At 46.8% G+C, this 20547-nt stretch overlaps 1 protein-coding gene across 12 annotated transcripts in view; it reads left to right on the forward strand.

Annotated features, from left to right (window-relative positions):
• Positions 1-20547, forward strand: part of MTSS1 (MTSS I-BAR domain containing 1) — a 152250-nt gene that overhangs the window by 123946 nt on the left and 7757 nt on the right. For 3 of the 12 annotated variants that reach the window (XM_064476853.1, XM_064476854.1, XM_064476855.1), the window contains exons 7-12: positions 408-419; positions 10723-10880; positions 11672-11779; positions 15061-15158; positions 17460-17679; positions 18520-18588. In XM_064476853.1, coding sequence (XP_064332923.1) covers positions 408-419; positions 10723-10880; positions 11672-11779; positions 15061-15158; positions 17460-17679; positions 18520-18588 — 665 coding nt within the window. The remainder of the gene's footprint in view (positions 1-407; positions 420-10722; positions 10881-11671; positions 11780-15060; positions 15159-17459; positions 17680-18519; positions 18589-20547) is intronic. The other 9 variants (XM_031439595.2, XM_031439599.2, XM_031439591.2 and 6 more) reach the window with 4 other exon arrangements.

The raw sequence follows: 20547 nt of genomic DNA on the forward strand, positions 1-20547 counted from the left end.
CCCAGCTTGAACTTCGGATCCTGGTTTCCCTAGTTACTGTTCAAGTTACAATAAATTACACTTGAAAGTTTTTCTTGTTAAAGCATCTTAATTGGCTCCCTTATGGGAATATATCCTTCATCTCTCTTTTTAAGAAGAAACCTTGCTGCATTCTCTGGGGATGATGATTAGGAACTAGGAAGAGTTCTGTTTAGAGGGGAAGGAGAGACTATTAGCAAGTCAGAGAAGGGAACCTGGCGGATGCGGGTTGAATCGTCCTAATATAAAATTCGGTGGCAAGCCATGGACTGTTTTAACACATGAAAGAAAGGGAAGACTGCTGCTCGAATACCAGTTTGACTCTATTATTTTCCTTTTTGTGTCAATTGTGTATCCTGCACTTTCTCACCGTGTGCCCCCCCTGCCAGTGGACGCCCTCGGTAAGTCTGTCATCCTGAATCTCTGGTGGCTGGTCACGGTGTGGTCCTTGCTGTGGGCTTTCCGTGGTTGTCCAGATCTATGCTGGTTGCCCCAGTTTTCCTACCCGTTCAGAACAATCAACTGTGCCTACCTAATCTTCCATAACTTTAAGAAAATCGTGTGTGCGTGTGTTTCAATCAATCATTTTCTTTCTTTGAAGTTTGGCCCTTGCACAGGTTAGCTCAACATTCTGCAAGCCTTTGCATCCTCATAATTCGGTATTAGACTTGTGGAAAAAGAAATACAGAGTGACTTAAAACCTCCTTTCCACAGGAAATAAATATATTTATATGTACATATATATCTAAGGAGATATGTGTGTATTTGTATCACAAACAAAATATATAGAGCAACACTAATTAAGTCCTCAAAATAATTCCCAAATCAGATTGGGTTGTATTCAGCTTGCCAAATATCTTTAACTTTGTCCCCTCCCAAGACCATAGAGTTTTTTCAAAACCAATCATTTGTTTTTGAAAAAATCAAAAGTATTTCTTATTGCAGCGGAGTTTGTGAAGTGTTTCATTTCAAAGGTATCAGATCTTCGAATTCAATAATCAGAATGATTCTTCTTGACTGAATGTTGACCCTGATTCTGTGGGTAATAACGCTACTAAAACTTCAAGTCGCTTTTAGAGTCTCGTGGCTGTCCCTCTGTCTCCAAAAGGTCCGTCTGTGAGCTGTCTGTGTGGGTTATCTTGCTTGAGTGTGCTTGAGTGTCCTCTGAGCCCTTTCACTGAACAGCCCCAAAGAGGTTTTTGCTTTGGATTCTGTCATCTACAGTGAACCCAAACCACACAGGTCTCCTCTGAGCTGTGGGGCCAGGATGACCTGCTGTGGCGGGGAAAACAGCTCTGCCTCCTTCCCGTCATGGTGACATTGGGGTAGTGTTCCCCACTGTTTAGAAGCGATAATCCTTTCCAGTCCTCAATGTTGTGGTTATGAAACAGCTTGAACAGTTTTTAGTATACCTTTGGAAGGAAGGTAAGACACAGCCACTCTTGCTTATTGTAATAAAATTCGTGTGACATAAAATGCACCATTTAAACCATTTTAAAGTGTGCATTTCAGTGGCGTTTAGTGCATTCCCAATGTTGTGCCACCATCACTGCCATCACTGCTGTCTAATTTCAGAATGTTCTTATCACCCCAAAAAGATATCCCCTGCCTTTTAAACAGTCATGTCTCATTCTCCCTCCCCCAGCCCCTGACAACCATTCATCTGCTTTCTGTCTCTGTGGATTTGCCTATTCTGGACATTTCTTATAAAGGGAATGTATAATATGTAGCCTTTTGAGGACACCTTTGCTGGAAAGCTTGGTGTGAGTCCGTCTGTGAAATCAAGGGGGCATGCTATTTGTTTTAAATGATGGGCAGTTAGGATTAGGATGAGTAAAGAAACCTTTTGGGTTCCTGACTTAAATTCTGCTCATCTGAGTCAGGAAAAATTTCCACATCCCCTCTAGTTCCCTCTCTTGCAAAGGCTGGTTCACAGGACTAAGCCACTAGTGGCATATAATCATAGCAGTGAACTGGGGCATAAAGACATAAGAAAGATATATGGCTTGAAGCCCTCAGAAATTTTATTTTACAAGTTGTAAATCATTTTTGAACCTGGACACCTGTATTTTAGCAAAGTTTCATGGCAGTTAAAATATCCTGATTTTACAAAAAAAGAAAAGAAATACACACACACACACATGCACACTTTCCTTCGGTCTATCAGAAGTATTTACCTTGAATCCCAGGTCCCTGCATAAGCTGTCACTAGGGGCCTCCACAGGGAAGAAATTTATAAGTCAATAAAATGTATTGAGCCAGCGATACGTTGCTCCCTCAAGGAACTGGGACCCTAGTGGAAGGAAACCAATTACAGTCGTCCCTTGCTGTCCGAGGGGGATTGTCTCCAGGGGGATGGATGCTCAAGTCCCATAGTCAGCCCTTCACATCCACTAATTCAACCAAGGATCGTAAACACAGTACATGAGCGACACATAGTTGGTTGAATCCGCAAATGTGGAACCTGTGGATTCAGAAGCCAACTCCATATTTATTGAAAAAAACTCATGTCTAAGTAGACCCATGTTCAAACCCACGTTGTTCAAGGGTCAGCTGTAGTTTAATCTGGTGTGCTCAGCACCAGGATGAGTACGAGCAAAATGTGTAGCCATGGGGCAAATGCAAGGGACCCATTTATGCCTGGGGTGGGCAGGGGGTGAGGGAGATGAAGTGGGATCAGCTGGTGAGAATGGGGCGAGGGCTGCTTAAGGTAGAGAGGACAGGGTGCGCCAGGACGTGGCCGTCCCCATTTAGACGGGAGCACGGGGACACAGTGAAGGGCGACCATGCTGCAGAGGGCAGTGCGTGCGATACCCTGAGTCAGCTTCATGGGGGCAGCCAGTCCCTCCACTGTTGGACCAGGAGCCACAGTGACCCCCGCTGCTCAGCCTCAGCTACCTGCTTCCAGATGGTTCTATCACTCTGCCCCATTTCTGATCAGACTTCAAACTGGACTAAACTCCGCCCATCGCCCTTCCTATGTGCGGAGGAAGCAAGAAGCCTGTGTGACGCTGAATCCTTTCTGCTGGCGCCTCTGGCGGCACCAGGTGAACGCCTGCATTTCCTCGCCCCGTTCTCCTGTGCGCACGAGCTGGTGGAAACCACTCTCAGGTTGCCCCGGACACTGCAGTCAATGGGTGAATTGTGCTCCCTCCCTCAGTGGTAAAAGCTGAGCGTGTCTCGACTCCGTCCAGCTACCCTGTTTCTGAGGAGGAGGAGCACTGAGAGTGGCCCTCTTCCCCAGAGGGAATTCCCACCTACGGATCTCAAGCCCCAGGCATCTGTTAGCGGGTCACCTGGCTGTCTTGCCGGGCACGATGCAGAGGCTTCCTTGCTCTGTTCCTACTGCTGAGTTTGGGAGGCGGAGAAGCAGACCTCTCAGAAGGCAGTGTGGCCAGCTCAAAGAGACTCTCTTGCGGGTTAACCCCATCTGCCATGCACGTGCCTCCAGGAATGATCAGGAACTATCATCCCCCAGGACCTTCTGGGCCACTGGAGTCAGTGTGGAGCTGCAGATGGCCCTCCTCGTATTGCTAGTGATCCGGGTTGCAAGGCCCAGCCCTGAAAGGCGGCAGCCGCACCAGGAAAACTCTGGATATTTTCTCCAACAACCTCCCCCTGATGCGTGTCAGCTCTCTGCAAAGTGACAACCAGAATATCGGTCCTTCCTGAAATCTGATGTCGGGAGTAGAAGGAGCCGGCCCATGGTTCCAGGCTGCTTTCCCCAGGGCCACACTCACCTCCAGTGAGCATCCCCAGAAGAGGAGGGATTGCCACTCCAGTGCAGTTGGGACATGTATACTTTGGACCCAAACCCGTGATTGTTTTCTGTTGGAATTAAAGCTCGAAAAGTTCTTTCTGAAGTTGGGGTGGCTGTACATGTGGACAGGTGACCGTTAGATCTAGGAGGTTGTTCTAGCCTTGCAATCTTTCTGGGTATTTAGCGGCTACTGCACATAACACCACGGGGAAGATTGTGGAATCACTGCTTTATTCCAGGCTTGGGAAAGGTGTTGTAGGCACACATGCATTGAGTTATGCAGGGAATAACTGAACGGGTACAGTCTTATTTAATGGGAAAACCTATGTGAAATGGACAGGGAGGGACTTCTTAATTGATCAGTGTTAGAGAGCCACAGCCTGACATACGTTCTGGCCCTGGAAATGCCAGGTAGAGCAGTCAGCAGAGTCAGAAGGGGGTGGCCAGCGGATGACGCAGCTGACGACCCTGGCAGCCTGCACCCAGTGCTAGCATGCTGATGGGGAGAAACATAACGAAGGGGCATCCCGACTCCTGCCATCTTAGTAGGAGCAGCAGTGGTCAAACTTTACTTTTTAGATCCCGTGTGGCATTCAGGAAGCTGTCCCTGAGTGCAGTCAGTAGAGATGTTGGAACAGAACCCAGGAAGCCCCTGCAAGGGGCTGTTACACTTGAGATGAAAGCCAGGGGAGGTGGTCCTCAGAGGCCAGGGGATTCATGAGTCATATTTCACAACTGAGAATTCTAGGTGAAAACAGAGCAAACAGCTTCACTGGAGGCCCGGAGCTGCGGGCTCCCTTCCTTCACAGAGCTGGTCTCTGGAAAAGCGTCACCCCACACAGCTCATCAGGTGCCTGGCTTGTGACTCTGGCTGCACACGGCTGATGCGGGAGCTGAGACAAATGCCCTGAGATGTCTCTGCGCACGATGAGCCTGTTGTCAAGGTGTCACCTGGCTCCACCATGGCTGTATTTAGAAGTGGCAGGAAGATGTATTTACAGTGAACGGACGGGGGTGGGGGCACAAGAGGAACCCAGTGATTTTCTCAGCGTTAATTTTGACCAAAGACGAAAAGGACAACGTGCTGAAATACCAGTTCTTTGCACTTCCCTTGAGAATGCTAAACGGGCAGTACGGTGTGGGGCTGGGTGGCCGGGCAGGGCGGTATTCTGGCCTCTCTTGAGTTGCAAGCTATTCACAGTTTTCACAGGACTAACTGGCTCACATCTGGTGCCTCTCTCATCCATAAATTCCTCTTGACTACTGCGGAGGAGCCCTGTGAAGCAGGCACGTCTTCACTTCTTCAGGAAGTAGGTATAAAATTCCTCCTCTGGGCTGGATCCCCTTGGCAGCCATGGAAGCGAAAGTCCTCCAGTCCTCCAGGAGGGTGAAGACATTTCTGTTCTAACATCAATTCCCTGACACTAGTCTGGTGTCCTATAGTTCACACCCATTTGGATGCTAACAACCCGGAGTTAGTGTAGACCCCACAGGCTAAGGACTCAGACCAAAGACCTCCTCCACTAGAGTCACACCAGCCACAAGTGGGGTCCCCAGGCCACCCACCCTTCTGCCTGGCCAAGCTCAAGTTTGTTATAAAGGACAAATGAACATCCTGTGCAGAGTTACATGGGATGGGGGTGGGGACCGAGCTTCCGTGCTCTTGCTGGGCACATGGATAGATTCACCAACCAGGAAGCTCCCTGAGGCTCGCTGCTCCAGAGTTTTTATTGAGTTTGATCATTAGGTAGGCATAACTGTCCCCTGCCGAGGCTCCCAGAGTTAGACAACTTCAGAGATGCTGTGTAACTGCCGAGGGCGCCTGACCCTCCCCAAGTGCTCGCCACATGCTGGGCATCGTGCTGAGTGGCTTCCTGTGAACGATTCATTTGGTTTCACAGCGACCGTGTGAGCTCAGTCCTGTTTTTTATGTTTGATAGTTGAATAGAAGCTGAGGCACGGCCTGTTGAAAGAATAACAGAAATTTGATTTCATTTGGAAATGTTTAAGTCCGGAAGCTTCCAGTCTTATCTGATCAGATCTCTTTTAATTTCAGGTGGTTTTTGCTTTGGGGAATCAATCAAAAAGTGCTGCAGGATATTAAGAGTAGGAGGAGATTAATGTAGGGATAATGAGGAGAGCTGCCTTTAGGTGGAAAAGGGGGGAATTTTTCATTCCTAATTCTAATCTCCAGCAGCACCTTGCATGTCCGTTTCTGTAATTGTATCCCATATTTCAGTATTTATATCTCATATTTCATTGATCTGGGTGCCATCAATTATAAAATGCATTGTTAGTTTCTGGACTGTGAAAAAAGAAAAAAAATGCTGGTTAAACTATGGCACCCCACTGATTGTAAGACACATCTTAATTTGTAAGGTGTAAAAATGTGAAAAAGCGGGCGTCATCAAATGAAATACAGTATTTGCGTGTGTGTCAGACGGAAGTCATTTTGTGGGGTTCAAATGGCTTCTCCATATGTCTGTCTGGGGGAAAAGAGATGACTTTGGATGTTTTCCTGACAGTGGGCTTGGCCCAGGGTGTCCTGGGTTGGTTCTTTCCTGTTGGAAAGCCCTTTGCCTTAGAGTGGCATCTGGCTTGGTTCAGCCATGAGGCTCAGGTGTGGACTGCAGTGTGCGTAGGAAGAGGCTGGAAGGTTCAGATAATTCTAATCACATTTGACTGGCTTTTTGATTGGACTGTTCCTACAAAGTTTAGCCTTGTTCCCAGGGTTTATGTTTGCTGTGAGCTCAAAGCTACAAAGAATGTGGGCTTCTGAATAAGAGAGACGGAAGGTTGGACCATTCCTTTATCAGGGACCCGGGACCTCCTTCAGTCTCAGTTTCCCCTTCAGTCAAAGAGGGTATTCATTCCTGCCTTGAATGTTTATGTGACGATTAAGGAAAGAAAATTAAAATGTAAATTTTGGGGAAATATGGGATCTTTGTTTCATTCCAGAAAGTGTTGTGAATGCTCCCTACTTACTTAAAAAAAAAATCAAATTCTTTCTCCTTTAGGGATGCTGCTTTGTCCCTTGACATGGTGCCCATTAATTGTGCTTTGCCCCAGGAGCATTTTTTGTAAAGAGGAAAACCATCTAGTTTCCCCTGTTGGGGGAGTAAGGGGCTGTTGGCTGTTGTTCAGCAGAGTTCTCCAGCATGAATACAACCAAGACCTGGAAACCAGCAGGGGAAAAAGAAAACAGTCTCAAGACTGAGATGACTTAGATTTTACAGGAAAGGTCCCAAGCAATGCTTTGCTCAGAAATTTTGTCTGGAAGGCCCGTTTAAGGCAGCCCCCTCCCTTCTTTTGGCTGATGGGCAGTTCTGGAATTTGCTCATTTTTCCAGTGTTAGGCCATTTAAGGGCAAGATGGTTGAGCCAGTGAGCTAAGTCAGTTCAAGTTGTTGTATCAGTGCCTTATTCGTTTGCAAATATTTGAGTAGCTGCCTTCCAGGCAGGTATGCTGAGGGAGAAGATACAATACTGAGCAAAAATATCTGTGGTTTCTGTCCTCGTGGGGCTTCCTGATCAGTAGGAGAGACTGCCGTCAGTCAAAGAACTGGAGAAATAAAGATGAAATTAGAACTGAGAGGGAGTGTCATGAAGTGATATGTGTGAGGAACTTCTGAGAGTCAAGTAAGAGAATCCTAGTCTGATGAGAGAGCTCAGGAGGGCATTTGTGAAGGACCTGCAGGATGAACAGGTGCTTGAAAGGCGGGGAGGTGGGAAAGTGGATATGTAGGTGGAGTGGAGCTGGACCCTGGAGAAGGACCTGGGGAATGGAGGGAGGAAGGTGGGAAGGAGGACAGAGAGTGGTCCCAGAAGCCGGGGCTGCTAGTGGACAGGCTGACCCACATGTGCCGTGCAGGACAGGCCATGTTAAGGACATAGGGCTTTTCTTGAAAGCAGTCGGAGCTGTTGAAAAGTGGTAAGATTTGCATTTTGAAAGTAATTCGGGACTGCTCTTGGCGAGCTGGTCCAAATGCAGTCGGAGTGATTTACCTGGGGCTGATGGAGCTGTCCGGGTGAGAGATCAGGATGGCATGGTGTGGGTGGCAGTAGCAGAGGTGAAACAGGAGTCAGTCAAGTCAATGTGGGAGCTGGAATGGCTGGGACCTGTGCTGGAGTCTTCAGCAGTGGCTCCCCTAACATTGATGATGGGACGGAAATGAACAGGCTTTTGTCTATTTAATCAGTGCCAACACAACTCTGACTTTGTGGGCCTAGAACGATGACTATATCTTAAAACCAGTACATCCAACTGAGACGTGGAATAATTTCTTCTACAGTTTTTTTTTTTGTAAATATAATTATATGTTGTGTTAGTGAATTTAAGGAATAAACATTGTGTTTTTAGGTATGATATATCCCAAATGGAAATGTACACACTATGACTATAATTATAGCAGTCTTTACAGATTATACTTATTTTAGAACACTACAATTTGAAAGTCCTTTAATTAGAACATAATACATATTTAAAATAACTTGACTAATCATAGAATAATTTAAATTTATGCTTACCAGAGTAGGTAACACTTAGTTCTAGTCACTTTCCTATGTCAGTACATTTTTAAAAATCAATGTTGTTAATTACAGGTAGACGTGTGCCTTACAACTTGGGAAAGGAAGTAAAGATACCCCGTTTTCCCAAATTCTTATAATTATAGGCTGGTATTAAGAGAAATTGCTGCTATAATCAAACCTTCCTCCCCTGAAGTTAAGAACATTCCAACTTGGTCTGCAGCCTTCAGTGTTTCCTTAGCTGGAGCATCCTAGGAGACACTGAGAGGCCTACAAGAAGGCCTCTGGACCAGCTGGGATCATGTGGCCTCACTGCACAGGGCCTGGAGTTGGCCAGGCCATTTTGCAGGTTGCAGGGAAACAGGGAGTTCCATTACCAGAGGGCCGGTGTCATGTGCACATTCAGTGTATGTGGATTTAGCTGCACAAGCCAGCATTTTAAAATAGAGAGACTCCCAATCTCATGGGGCTGATGGTGCCCCCGCTCACCCTGTCTCCACAAGGCCGTGTCCATGGGTGGTAGGTTTCCCCAAGAGGAGTCTCCCCTCCCCACCAGCAAGTCCCCTAGGGAGAATGAGAGGATGCTTTGACAAGTCTCCTGTTCACTAAAGTCTCAGGAAACCTGTGGCTCAGGGGCCAGGTTCATGGGTGAGGGTGGCCCCACTGCCATCCTGGTGGAAGAAAGGGCAGCAATAATTGGGGAAACTAGAGGAGCTGGTAGGATCACCCCCAGGGCTTGCAGGGGGTCGATGGTGACTAAGGGGAAGAATGGCTGAGTGGGTCACCTTGAAAATGCACTGAAACATCTCACAGCAAATTCTCATATCATCTTATTGTTGGATAAAATACCCCCCAACATGGAGCCAAATACCACCCGTCCCTGCACCCATCAGAACAGTGTGCTCACCTGACTGGTGCCGACTCCGCGTGAAGAGGAGTTCTGCACTTGAATGCCATCCAAGGCGTTTTCCAGGGTGACCTTTGCCCATGATTTTCTGCTGTTGTGCTCATTTGGAACTTAATCCTGCCAAAAATCCTATGACCTTTTCTAGTTGGACGTTCTTGAAGCCTGACTGTCTTGCTCCAGCTGAAGTTTCTCATCTGCTTGTGAGAGAAAATATGGGATATCTTCCTGTATTCAAGGCAACGTTCCCTGACCCTTTACTTCTTCCAACCAAATGACACATTGTATTTAATGTTCTCTACCTCATTCTTTAGAGGGGTAAGGCCCCCTCCCAGGAGGCAAGCGGAATCCGTTCACCCAGCTTGAGGCACTGGGGCCCGAGGAGGAGTCCCGCGTCAGAGGGATCCAGGGGGTGTGGGCTCTGTCCTGACCCCGCTTTCCCTAAACGGCCCTGGACAACTCCCTTGCCTTCTCTAGGCCTCCACCTGTGCTGAACCAGGAGTGGGTTGGCTTGGATAACCCCTAGCGCCCCCTCCATCTCTAACATTGTGTTTAAAATGATTAAACATTTATTGAGTGCTTGTTGTATACACAGATGGCATTATACTAGGGTGTGGGCTGGGCGAGTCCATGCCTCTGTCCTGAAAGGAGTAGAAATTCTTCCTCTGGTTCAGGTGGTAGGTGAGCATGGGGGAGGGGCAAGCATGGAGGCTCATGAGCCGGTCTCCCCGGCAGTCACCTGCTTGTCCCCACCTGCAGATCAGATTTACAGCGTCATACTCTCTGACACAGTGCCTGTTTGCCCAGGTTTATCTTCTGACGCTGCCAACTTACTCTATAAAAGGCCAGATTGTAAATATTCTCTAGAGGTGGGTGCCTTTGCACAACTGGGGTCCGTGGAGGGGGCCAGGTGGCTCCCGAGCATGGGCCTGGCTCGGTGCCCACACCCTCTTCAGTCCTCCTCCAGCAGAGACCTGATTGCAGGTCTTTTTGTAGCTGTGCTTGGTGTACAGGAAGGGCACACAGGACTCTCCACTGGGGAATTAAACTAACTGTCAGGGAGTCCCAGGGGTCCCCCAGAGCCAGGAAAGCTGATGCTCGCCACCTTTGTATTCCGGGACAGAAACTCCTGTTCAGACAGAGGCTCTTTCATTGAGGATGACCCAACAAAGGCAGCTTGTGCCCATTTTTGGAAGCAGCCACAGGCCCTCATTTTGTTCATCCCGTAGCTCCTTCAGAATGTTCCAGAAGGCAAGTCATGAGGAGTCACCCCCCAGGAAATTTTCCTTGTCACGAGTAAACCAGGATAAATGGTCCCCTTGGGCATTGGACATTGAAAATGGCTGGTCCTAGAAAAGCAGCTTCTTGAAATCCTTCCTGGGTGTAAATAAATACTTTTTTAAAGTCCTAGAAAACTGTGGTTTTCACTCCAGCAAGGACCCGGAGGAGGAGGGCAGTGGCCCCAGGAGCTGGTGTTTCAGCAAGCCGCACTTGGGGCTTTGTTTGGTTTGCAGGGCGAGGTGACATCCAGCCCCAGTTGGACAGCGCGCTCCAAGACGTCAATGACAAGTACCTCTTACTGGAAGAAACGGAGAAGCAGGCGGTCCGGAAGGCTCTGATTGAAGAACGCGGCCGGTTCTGCACCTTCATCTCTATGCTGCGGCCCGTGATTGTGAGTTGGTGGAAAGTTCCAGAAGGCTTAAACTGCCAGTTTGGAGAAGACCCTCCTTCTTTATTTATCCACCGCTCACGGAAGCACTGAGAAGCTGCGGGGGGTGTCAGGAATTGTAGTGGTGGAGTCATTTCTATGGACCAAGACTTGTCTGCAAGTTGCTGGTGGCCACATGGCCCATTGTGTTCTTAGCACCCATGGGTCCATTTCCTTTTTGTTCCCAAGAAACACCCTGCAGAGTGTGGTCCCAGGCCAGCAGCATCACCTGGGAACTCTACTAAATGCATAATTCTAGGGGTGGCGACCCAGGCATCTGGGTTTTAAACAAGTCTTCCGGCTGATTCTGAAGGCTGAAGGCCAAAGAGTGACTGTGAAATTAATAGGAGAAAAGCCTCAATGTATCAACACAGGCTTATCATTTTAAGTCTGCATGCCTCGAGAACTTTTGTAGTAGGTTTTTCTTGAAGCCTAAAGAATTGTACCAGCTCCCTTCCCTCCGCCCCAGCAGGCCTGCCAGCCCCCCAGACACTTTGACGGAGCCCCACGTGTTTGCTGTGGCTCATTCACCCGTGTCTGGGGTGCACCAGTCTCTTCACAATTGTGCCTGATTTTTTTTTTCCTCTCCATCCCCCCAAAGAAAGGGCTGGCAGTGGCTTCAAGCCCAGATGTACCGATCCCTGGGTGCCTTTTCTGGAAAGTTGAAAGAGTTAGGTAGTGTCCCTCACAAAAAGAGTTTGGGTCAAAATGATAAAGTGAATCACTCATGATGACATGTTGTGAATTACTTTCAGGAAGAAGAAATTTCAATGCTGGGGGAAATCACTCATCTCCAGACCATATCAGAGGATCTGAAAAGCCTGACCATGGACCCTCACAAACTGCCCTCCTCAAGTGAACAGGTAGGAGTTGTGAGTTCAGCACCCGGGAGAGCAAACCAAAGAGAGAAAGGTTCAAGGTCCTGAGGGTTCCTTGTGGCAGCGTCTCACGTAAAATGATATCTGTGTTTCACACTGCGACACAAAGTCATCATCTTCACAGGTCATTATAAAGCACCTACTGTGTGCCAGGCACTGCTCTAAGCTCTACATAGACTCGCTCCACTAATCTTCGCTGTTGTCCCCATTTTACAGAGGAGGACCTTGAGGCACTGAGAGATAATGTCACTTAACTAGGTCTACCTAGCTAGTTACTGGTAGAACTGAGATTTAAACCAAGCTGTCAATTTCCAGAGGCCATGCTCTTAACCACTTGATCCGCCTCCCCTCCAGAAATAAACTCTCAGTGCATCATGACAGTGGGGTGTCTTGGTCATCGTTAACCATCCTCACTGAATTTCTCCCATTCTCAGTAAGTAATGCATGAGGATTTCTCTTATCTGATGAAACAGGTGACTTTTTAAAGGTTGATTCATTTGGTTCACGTGACATTAACTCTATATCCAGTGGGAAGAGACATATCTGGGGCAACAGCTGATAAATCACGTGCTGGCTTTGGCCCTTTGTATAAACTTCTTATCTCCTCAGGAGCCAACTCAGAAGACAAATTTGAAAGCCTGTATTTTCCATCCTGTGGAACTTTTTTTTTAACCTTTTTTTATTGAGTTATAGTCATTTTACAATGTTGTGTCAAATTCCAGTGTAGAGCACAATTTTTCAGTTATACATGACCATACATACATTCATTGTCATTTTTTTTCTCTGTGAGCTACCATAAGATCTTGTATATATTTCCCTGTGCTATACAGTATAATCTAGTTTATCTATTCTACAATTTTGAAATCCCAGTCTATCCCTTCCTACTCCCTGCCCCCTTGGCAACCACAAGTTTGTATTCTATGTCTATGAGTCTATTTATGTTTTGTATTTATGCTTTGTTTGTTTATTTGTTTTTTTAGATTCCACATATGAGCAATCTCATATGGTATTTTTCTTTCTCTTTCTGGCTTACTTCACTTAGAATGACATTCTCCAGGAGCATCCATGTTGCTGCAAATGGTGTTGTGTTGTCGGTTTTTACGGCTGAGTAGTATTCCATTGTATAAATATACCACATCTTCTACATCTTCTTTATCCAGTCATGTGTTGATGGACATTTAGGCTGTTTCCATGTCTTGGCTATTGTAAATAGTGCTGCTATGAAAATTGGGGTGCAGGTGTCATTTTAAAGTAGGGTTCCTTCTGTATATATGCCCAGGAGCAGGATTCCTGGGTCATACAGTAAGCCTATTACTAGTCTTTTGAGGAATCTCCATCCTGTTTTCCACAGTGGCTGCACCAAACTGCATTCCCACCAGCAGTGTAGGAGGGTTCCCTTTTCTCCACAGCCTCTCCAGCATTTGTCATTTGTGGACTTTTGAATGATGGCCATTCTGACTGGTGTGAGGTGATACCTCATCGTAGTTTTGATTTGCATTTCTCTGATAATTAGTGATATTGAGCATTTTTTTCATGTGCCTATTAACCATTTGTATTTCTTCCTTGGAGAATTGCTTGTTTAGTCTTCTGCCCATTTTTGGATTGGGTTGTTTGTTTTTTTCTTATTAAGTCGTAGGAGCTGCTTATATATTCTGGAGATCAAGCCTTTGTCGGTTTCATTTGCAAAAATTTTCTCCCATTCCGTAGGTTGTCGTTTTGTTTTACTTATGGTTTCCTTTGCTGTGCAGAAGCTTGTAAGTTTAATTAGGTCCCATTTGTTTATTTTTGCTTTTATTTCTATTGCTTGGATAGACTGCCCTAGGAGAGCATTTTTGAGATGTGTCAGATAATGTTTTGCCTGTATTTTCTTCTAGGAGGTTTATTGTATCTTGTCTTATGTTTAAGTCTTTGATCCATTTTGAGTTTATTTCTGTGTATGGTGTAAGGGAGTGTTCTAGCTTCACTGATTTACATGCTGCTGTCCAGTTTTCCCAACACCATTTGCTGAAGAGACCGTCTTTATTCCATTGTACGTTCTTGCCTCCTTTGTCGAAGATTAGTTGACCAAAAGTTTATGGGTTCATTTCTGGGCTCTATTCTGTTCCATTGGTCCATAAGTCTGTTTTTGTACCAATACCATGCTGTCTTGATTACTGTAGCTCTATAGTATCATCTGAAGTCTGGGAGAGTTATTCCTCCAGCCTCTTTCTTTTTCTTCAGTAATGCTTTGCCAATTCTAGGTCTTTTGTGGTTTCATATAAATTTTATTATGATTTGTTCTAGTTCTGTGAAATATGTCCTGAGTAATTTGTTAGGGATTGCATTAAATCTGTAGATTGCCTTGGGCAGTGTGACCATTTTAACAACATTGATTCTTCCAATCCAGGAGCATGGGATATCTTTCCATCTTTTTAAGCCTTCTTAAATTGCCTTAATCAGTGTTTAATAGTTTTCCGTATATACTGTGGAACTGCTTTTATTAGACTAGGGCACGCAGGCATTCACGTGGGAAGGAGACATTTATTAAGCACCTGCTGTATGAATGAGAGACAGCCCATACACTCAGAGAACTCTTTGTCAAGTAAGGGAGACAAATGCAGAAGGAAGGGTGAAAGAATGAGTTTGCTCCTGATTCTCAGGTTTTAATGGTCAAATAGGGCACAAGTTACCATTGAATATCACGTGGCCAAGATGCAGGGTCAGCACATCCTGAGAGCGTTATTGTCTGTGTGATGCAAAAGACAGATCCTATAAACTCAAACCTTGGGTGTAAATGGCTCTTGTAAATTGTCCATGGGTAACTGTTAACCTTCCTCTTTTTTTTTGACTGATATTTTGTGGTTCCCCCTTCTCCCTCCCCTATTACTTATACTTTTTTTTTGTCTCAGAAAAAGGATTATGACATTGATGGATTGGTAGTATGATTCATTAATTTAAAAAAAAAATCTACTTGGAGGGGAGGGAATAGCTCAGTGGTCGAGCGTACTTAGCATGCACGAGGTCCTTTGTTGAATCCCCAGTACCTCCATTAAAAAAAAAATAAGTGAATAAACCTAATCCCCCCCACGAAAGAGTAAAAAAAAAATTTTTTTTAAGATAAGGATAAAAACAGAAAAAAAATTTAAGAAGAAACTCTTAATATTTGTTTCTTTGATGCCTACTCCTCAGTGATGGTGGAATTTTGATGTTAGGATATGTGTTAAGATTTGACAGATAACGTCTCCTGTCTCAGCACCTCACTCACCCACCTGGCTCTGTCCCCTCAGGTGATTTTGGACTTGAAAGGTTCCGATTACAGTTGGTCGTACCAGACACCACCCTCTTCCCCGAGCACCACCATGTCCCGAAAATCAAGTGTCTGCAGGTAAGTAAAGCTGCACCGCTCGGCTGCTTGTGGGACAAGATGCTTTTCTTTCTTCTGATGTGAGCAGTGGAGCCAGTGCTGAGCTCCGAACAGGAAACAGCGTCATGATCAGGTGAAAGGGTCCTGTCTTGGTCTTGGTCTCCCTCTTTGGTCTCTGGAATCGTTTTGGGTCAGAAGGAAAATTCCATCAGGCCTTAGACTACGGACACGGATTTCTCTCTCAGCTGTGTGTTGTATGGACTTTCCCATTTTATGAATTTGCATTGGATTTTCCTGTTAAGCAGAGTGAAAACCACAGGGGCTAAAATGGGGCAAACAGAGGTGCGTTTTTGTGCAGATTCATCACACCGTTGCCAGAACAAGTGACGGGAGGAACAGTGGCTCCTGTCCTCCTGTCCCCCCAAATTGTTGTCTTGGTTTCATAAAATGCGTAGAATTCTTCAACTGCTCCCACCACTGCCACCACCACCATCTCTGCTCTGTTAAGTCCTAGTGTTACCTACAGCCTCACAGTGAGAATTCACTGGAGTACTTCTGCCATCAGCAAGACAATTTTCTGTTACAAGATCATTCTTGGCTTGCTGGCTGCAAAGTTTATTCTTCTCTTCTCGAAAGGTGGAAACATCCTTCTGTGCCACTTCTTTCTTGGTACACTCCACCCACTCATCTTTTTCTTTGCCTTTTCAAAGCCAAATGAATTCCCGCTTCCTGTGAATTAGCATTGAGAGTGGAGAGCAGGGTGGATCTGCCGGATCTGCGTACGATAATGTCTCTGTACACCCACGTGTGTGTTTTGTTTCATATTTGAGCTTGTACAGTGTACATGGAGCAGGAAATTCAGACTTACGAGGCTACATCCTGATGTTCTGAAACCTGAAAATGTTGGTTGGTTTCTTGTCATCTTTTGTGGGCTCTGTGTGTATGACACATCTACTGCGGGTTTTGTTTTGTTTTTAATTGAGGGGTTTTTTTTAACCAAGAAAACTTTATCTCATTAGTGTAAGACAAAGATGCTTGTCTATCTTTCCTTTCTTAGAATTTTAGTTTCAATAGAAGATCATGTTGCACAAACAACGTCAGCCTTGAGCTTGCTGCAGCCGAGTTGCAATGAGCTTTGCTGTCAGTCTCCAAATGCCCTCTTCTGGCCGACTTGGGGGAAAAACAAAAATTATGATAATCATCCCCAGCAGGAATGATTTCCTCCAGTACACTCCCTTGTATCTGTCGGAACATTCGCACCAAGTAATTCTAGTGCAGAGCAGACACGCAGCCCTCGACTACCTTATTACCTGTCAGAGTCTGCAAAATTTGGCAAGACTCTTTTACAGGGATAAGAGGAGAAACCACAAACTTTCTAATCCCAGGCTGGGTTGTTTATTTCACGCCTTCTGATGCTTCTGTAGCTGCACTTTGTAGGTCCGCTCTGCCTGTTTGGACCATGCAACTCTGTTCAGATTTCTGGGTTTCGAAATCTGAGTGATTAGACGGGATGGAGGACATACTTCTTACGGCTGGAAATGGAACACAGACAGAATACTGGTGGGCGTGTGTCATTTTCTGACATCCTGTTTACTGTTCCATCTCGGAAGCAAACAGCTTAGATGGATGTTCTTTAGTCACTGAAAGCTGCCCGCCTCTTGCCAGGTGTCCTCTTATGCCAGCCCACAGACATTTTAACAGAGACACCTGTGATCAGAGTCAAGCCATTCATTAAAGCACCAACTTTGTTAATAAAATGTAAAACACATGGACACAAACACAGTCGATTTGCTGATATTCTGTACAGGGGTCTTAAACTAGGCTCATTTTGGATGAAATCACCTTGAGGAGTCTCTTAATGCAAAGTGATGGTTGGCCAGAGTGAACTTGGACTCCTGGACCCAGGTGGTCCACCTAAGGGAGACACTTGTGTGTTCCAACCAGGTCAGGCTGCAGCCTTCGTGGTTTTTGCTTCAGGGTCATTGTTTTTGCTAGCAGATGAGCCCTGTCTCTTCATGCCACAGACATCGGGTCCCCTGGCTTTAGTGGTAGATGACACAGCCGAGTTGGGCCACACTTGACTCTAGAATCACAGGTCTCCATCCTGGGATGCCTCATTGCACATTCAGAGCGCTGGGTCCTGGCAGCTGGTTTCCCCCTTGCTCATGGGAAAGATCCTTTTGTTAACTAGCTTAATGATTCAGTGTTTTGAAAACCCGGCTTACTGTGTATGCTGCTGCTTGGTGCAGGGAGCTGACTGCGTGATGTTCTCCCCTGTCTGCCCGTGTTGTCCGGTCCCTCCTCCCCCTGCCGCCCCCGCAGCAGCTTGAACAGCGTCAACAGCAGCGACTCGCGGTCCAGCGGCTCCCACGGCTCCCACTCGCACTCGCCCAGCTCCCACTACCGCTACCGCAGCTCCAACCTGGCCCAGCAGGCGCCCGTGCGGCTGTCCAGCGTGTCCTCCCACGACTCAGGATTCATATCCCAGGACGCCTTCCAGTCCAAGTCGCCGTCCCCCATGCCGCCAGAGGCCCCCAACCAGGTAAGGGTGCGCTTGGTTCCAGGAACAGCCATCACACCTGAGGCCCAGACCACCTTTGACGGCTGGAACCAGAGAGGGACCTTGGCCTGGACAGACCTGTCTTCTGACCTCTGGTTTAATTTCTCATTTTCAAATGTGTTGTTCCCAAAGGGAGAGACACTGTAAGGTGGAGTTGAAGCTTATGATTATTATGCCGGTGATGGTTGAGTCACCGCATTGATTTGGGGAGTTTTCACACGAACGTAGACAGACTCAAAGAGGCTTGGCCACTCTCTGGCATCCCTGCCAGTGCCCGGCTGAGCATGATGCTGAATTTGATGGGCATTTGTGCAAGGTGACTGAGATTCTGTCACTGAACAGCCTCGGAGCCCTTCCTTGGCACACTTTGCTTTCTTTGATCAGTTTGTGTTGAGAATGAGAGAACATCTTCAGTGCCCATGCAGATAATTCTGTTGGCACCTTGCTTCTGGGAGACAGGTGTCTCTTTGACCACAGTTGGGTTAGATGGTGCTTGATGCCCAGCTCAATGGATCCAGCTGTAGCAGAAGACAGGAGCTGGGCAGGGCATCGAAACACCCATCACCTGTTCTCCTCTGTCCTTTTTTCGTGCCAGTGGGTCGGCCTCTAGATCAGTAAGCAGCACGACACACACTGGGAAACGTGAACATCTAAGGTGCCCCACGGTGCCATCTGCTGGGGAGTGTGGTAGCTTCCAGCCCATTGTGTACATTTTGAGGCTGGCCACAGCCTTTGGCTTCAGAAGGTCACGTGCTTGTCTTGTTCATCCAAGTATCCAATTTGCCTAACAGTCACTGAATATCTCCTGTGTGCCCATCCTAGGAGCTCCTGCCAATGACCACGCAGAGGGTTGCCATCCCTGTCTTGTTGTGCAAACGGAGGCTCAGAGATGTAAGCAACTCACCTGAGTTGCACAGTTATGTGAGCTACAGGTTGGGGATGGTTTCTGGCAATGGGTCCAGCGCCCTTTCTGCATCACCCCGGCCACAAGGTGCCCCTGGCAGAATGTTTTGGGGATCACTCCACGTAGAGGAAGCACCTGAGGTGTTTTGGGAGCCTGGACCAGAAGGTCACTCACCTAACGTGTCTGACTTTGATGAACCCAGAGCCGCTCAGCCTGGGGCTCCCTGTGGCATTTTTCAGCCATCCCCAGGGACCGTGGCCTCTGTCTTCCTGGGATAGAGACGCTCAGAGCCAGGAGCTGCAGCTTTAAGTTCTGATATGCTTGTCCCAGCTGGGGTTCTTTGGCCAGGTCTCTAAGGTGTCACCCACCCATCCCCTGTCCACCCCCTCCTCCGTCCCCACCATGTGCAGCACTAAACAGCACCTGCATGCAGGAAGAAGAGCAGGAATCTGCAATTCCTCAAAGGCTTTTCTAATGCGCAGCGCAACTCTGTGTGTGTTTTTAATCAACTGACAAATTAACAAAGTATTGTACGTTGACATACCCTTTCTAAAAAAGAGGCCGTGTGCTTCTGCCTTGCTGTGCATGTGGATCAGTCTGAATGAAGGAGTATTTCTGCCTCCGGTAATGTTGAGGGAAGCAGAGGGCAGCTTTTTGGGATTTACTTCAGTCTGAAAGCCAGTGGCCAAGATATGCTTTACTAGCAGTTCTAGGGTAGCTTTAATAAACTCAGGGATGCTGCAAGATTTAATTGAGAATTCTATTTTTTTAAAAAGGCATTATGGCTGCTTATAAGATAGAGAGGAAATTTAAGGAAACTACAAATCACCCAAACCAGAGGATATAATCTGGAAGTAGTATGTTACCTTTATTTGGGTGGGAGGAAGGGAGCATATCCGTAAGGGGCAAGATGCCTTCATCTCTTCACTTGGGTACGTGGTGTGAATGAAGTCCACGTGGCAGGATGTGTTCCTAATTCTCCCATTTTCCTCCACTCTGCCCTTTTTTTTTTCAAATTGTGCCGCATGCCCCCAGGAGTGGTGGGACCCTGTCTGTCACGAGGCTTCTGCCCTAAAGCCGTTCACTGCATCAAGGCATGGGACTCTTTAGAAGAAATGAGCAGAGGTCAAAAAAAAAAAAAAAAAAAAAAGAATCTGCAGTCATAGGGTGATTTACTGGTTCTTTTTTCAAATTGAACATAGTTGAACAGTTGGTCAGGCACTGCATTCATAGACACACGTATGCATAAGATCTCATTTAATCTTCATCTGATACATATTATTGATCCCTATTCTAAAGGGGAAAAAAACCTGAGGTTTAGAGAGATTAAGTCCATGGTTCCCTGACTGGGAAGTGACAGGAAAAAAAAAAAACTTCAGTCCAAACCTTTCAGACTTCAGATCCTGGACCAGACACCGAGTTAGGGGAGCGGCCAGGACGTCCACTGGGCGGCCTGTCCTTGCTTTGGCTCCGCGGAGCCGCATGCATCATGGCGTGCTTTCTTGGCTCCTTCCTTTTGCGGGGCGGGAAAACTAAAAATCTGTCCTTTTATAGGAACCTTTCTTTGGTGGGTAAAAGGGATGGACAGAAACATGGATCTGGCCTCCTTAACGGTGATTACAGGAACACCTCCAGGAAAATAATAGAGAAGCTCAGACTTACACAAACGGGGTTGAGATTGTAGTTAGCAGTGAAAAAACTTAAAGCAAATTCCCAGGTGGGCCCAAAGCACTAGCCCGGGGGACCCACTTACACGGAAGAGATGGTCACTGTCACCCATCCGTTCAGCACTTTTAAGCAACTGCCATGTGCCAGGACAGGACCAGAACGTCGAGACGGAGTGGGGAACTAGCTGGCATTCTCTGCCTCAGCTGAAGGTTAGGAGACTGAGCTAGGAGGTGCCCTGGCTGACATCGGGAGACTGGCAGGGACTGGAGGTTTGCTAA

Source organism: Camelus dromedarius, chromosome 20, assembly GCF_036321535.1.
Source record: "Camelus dromedarius isolate mCamDro1 chromosome 20, mCamDro1.pat, whole genome shotgun sequence".
Classification (NCBI taxonomy): domain Eukaryota; kingdom Metazoa; phylum Chordata; class Mammalia; order Artiodactyla; family Camelidae; genus Camelus; species Camelus dromedarius.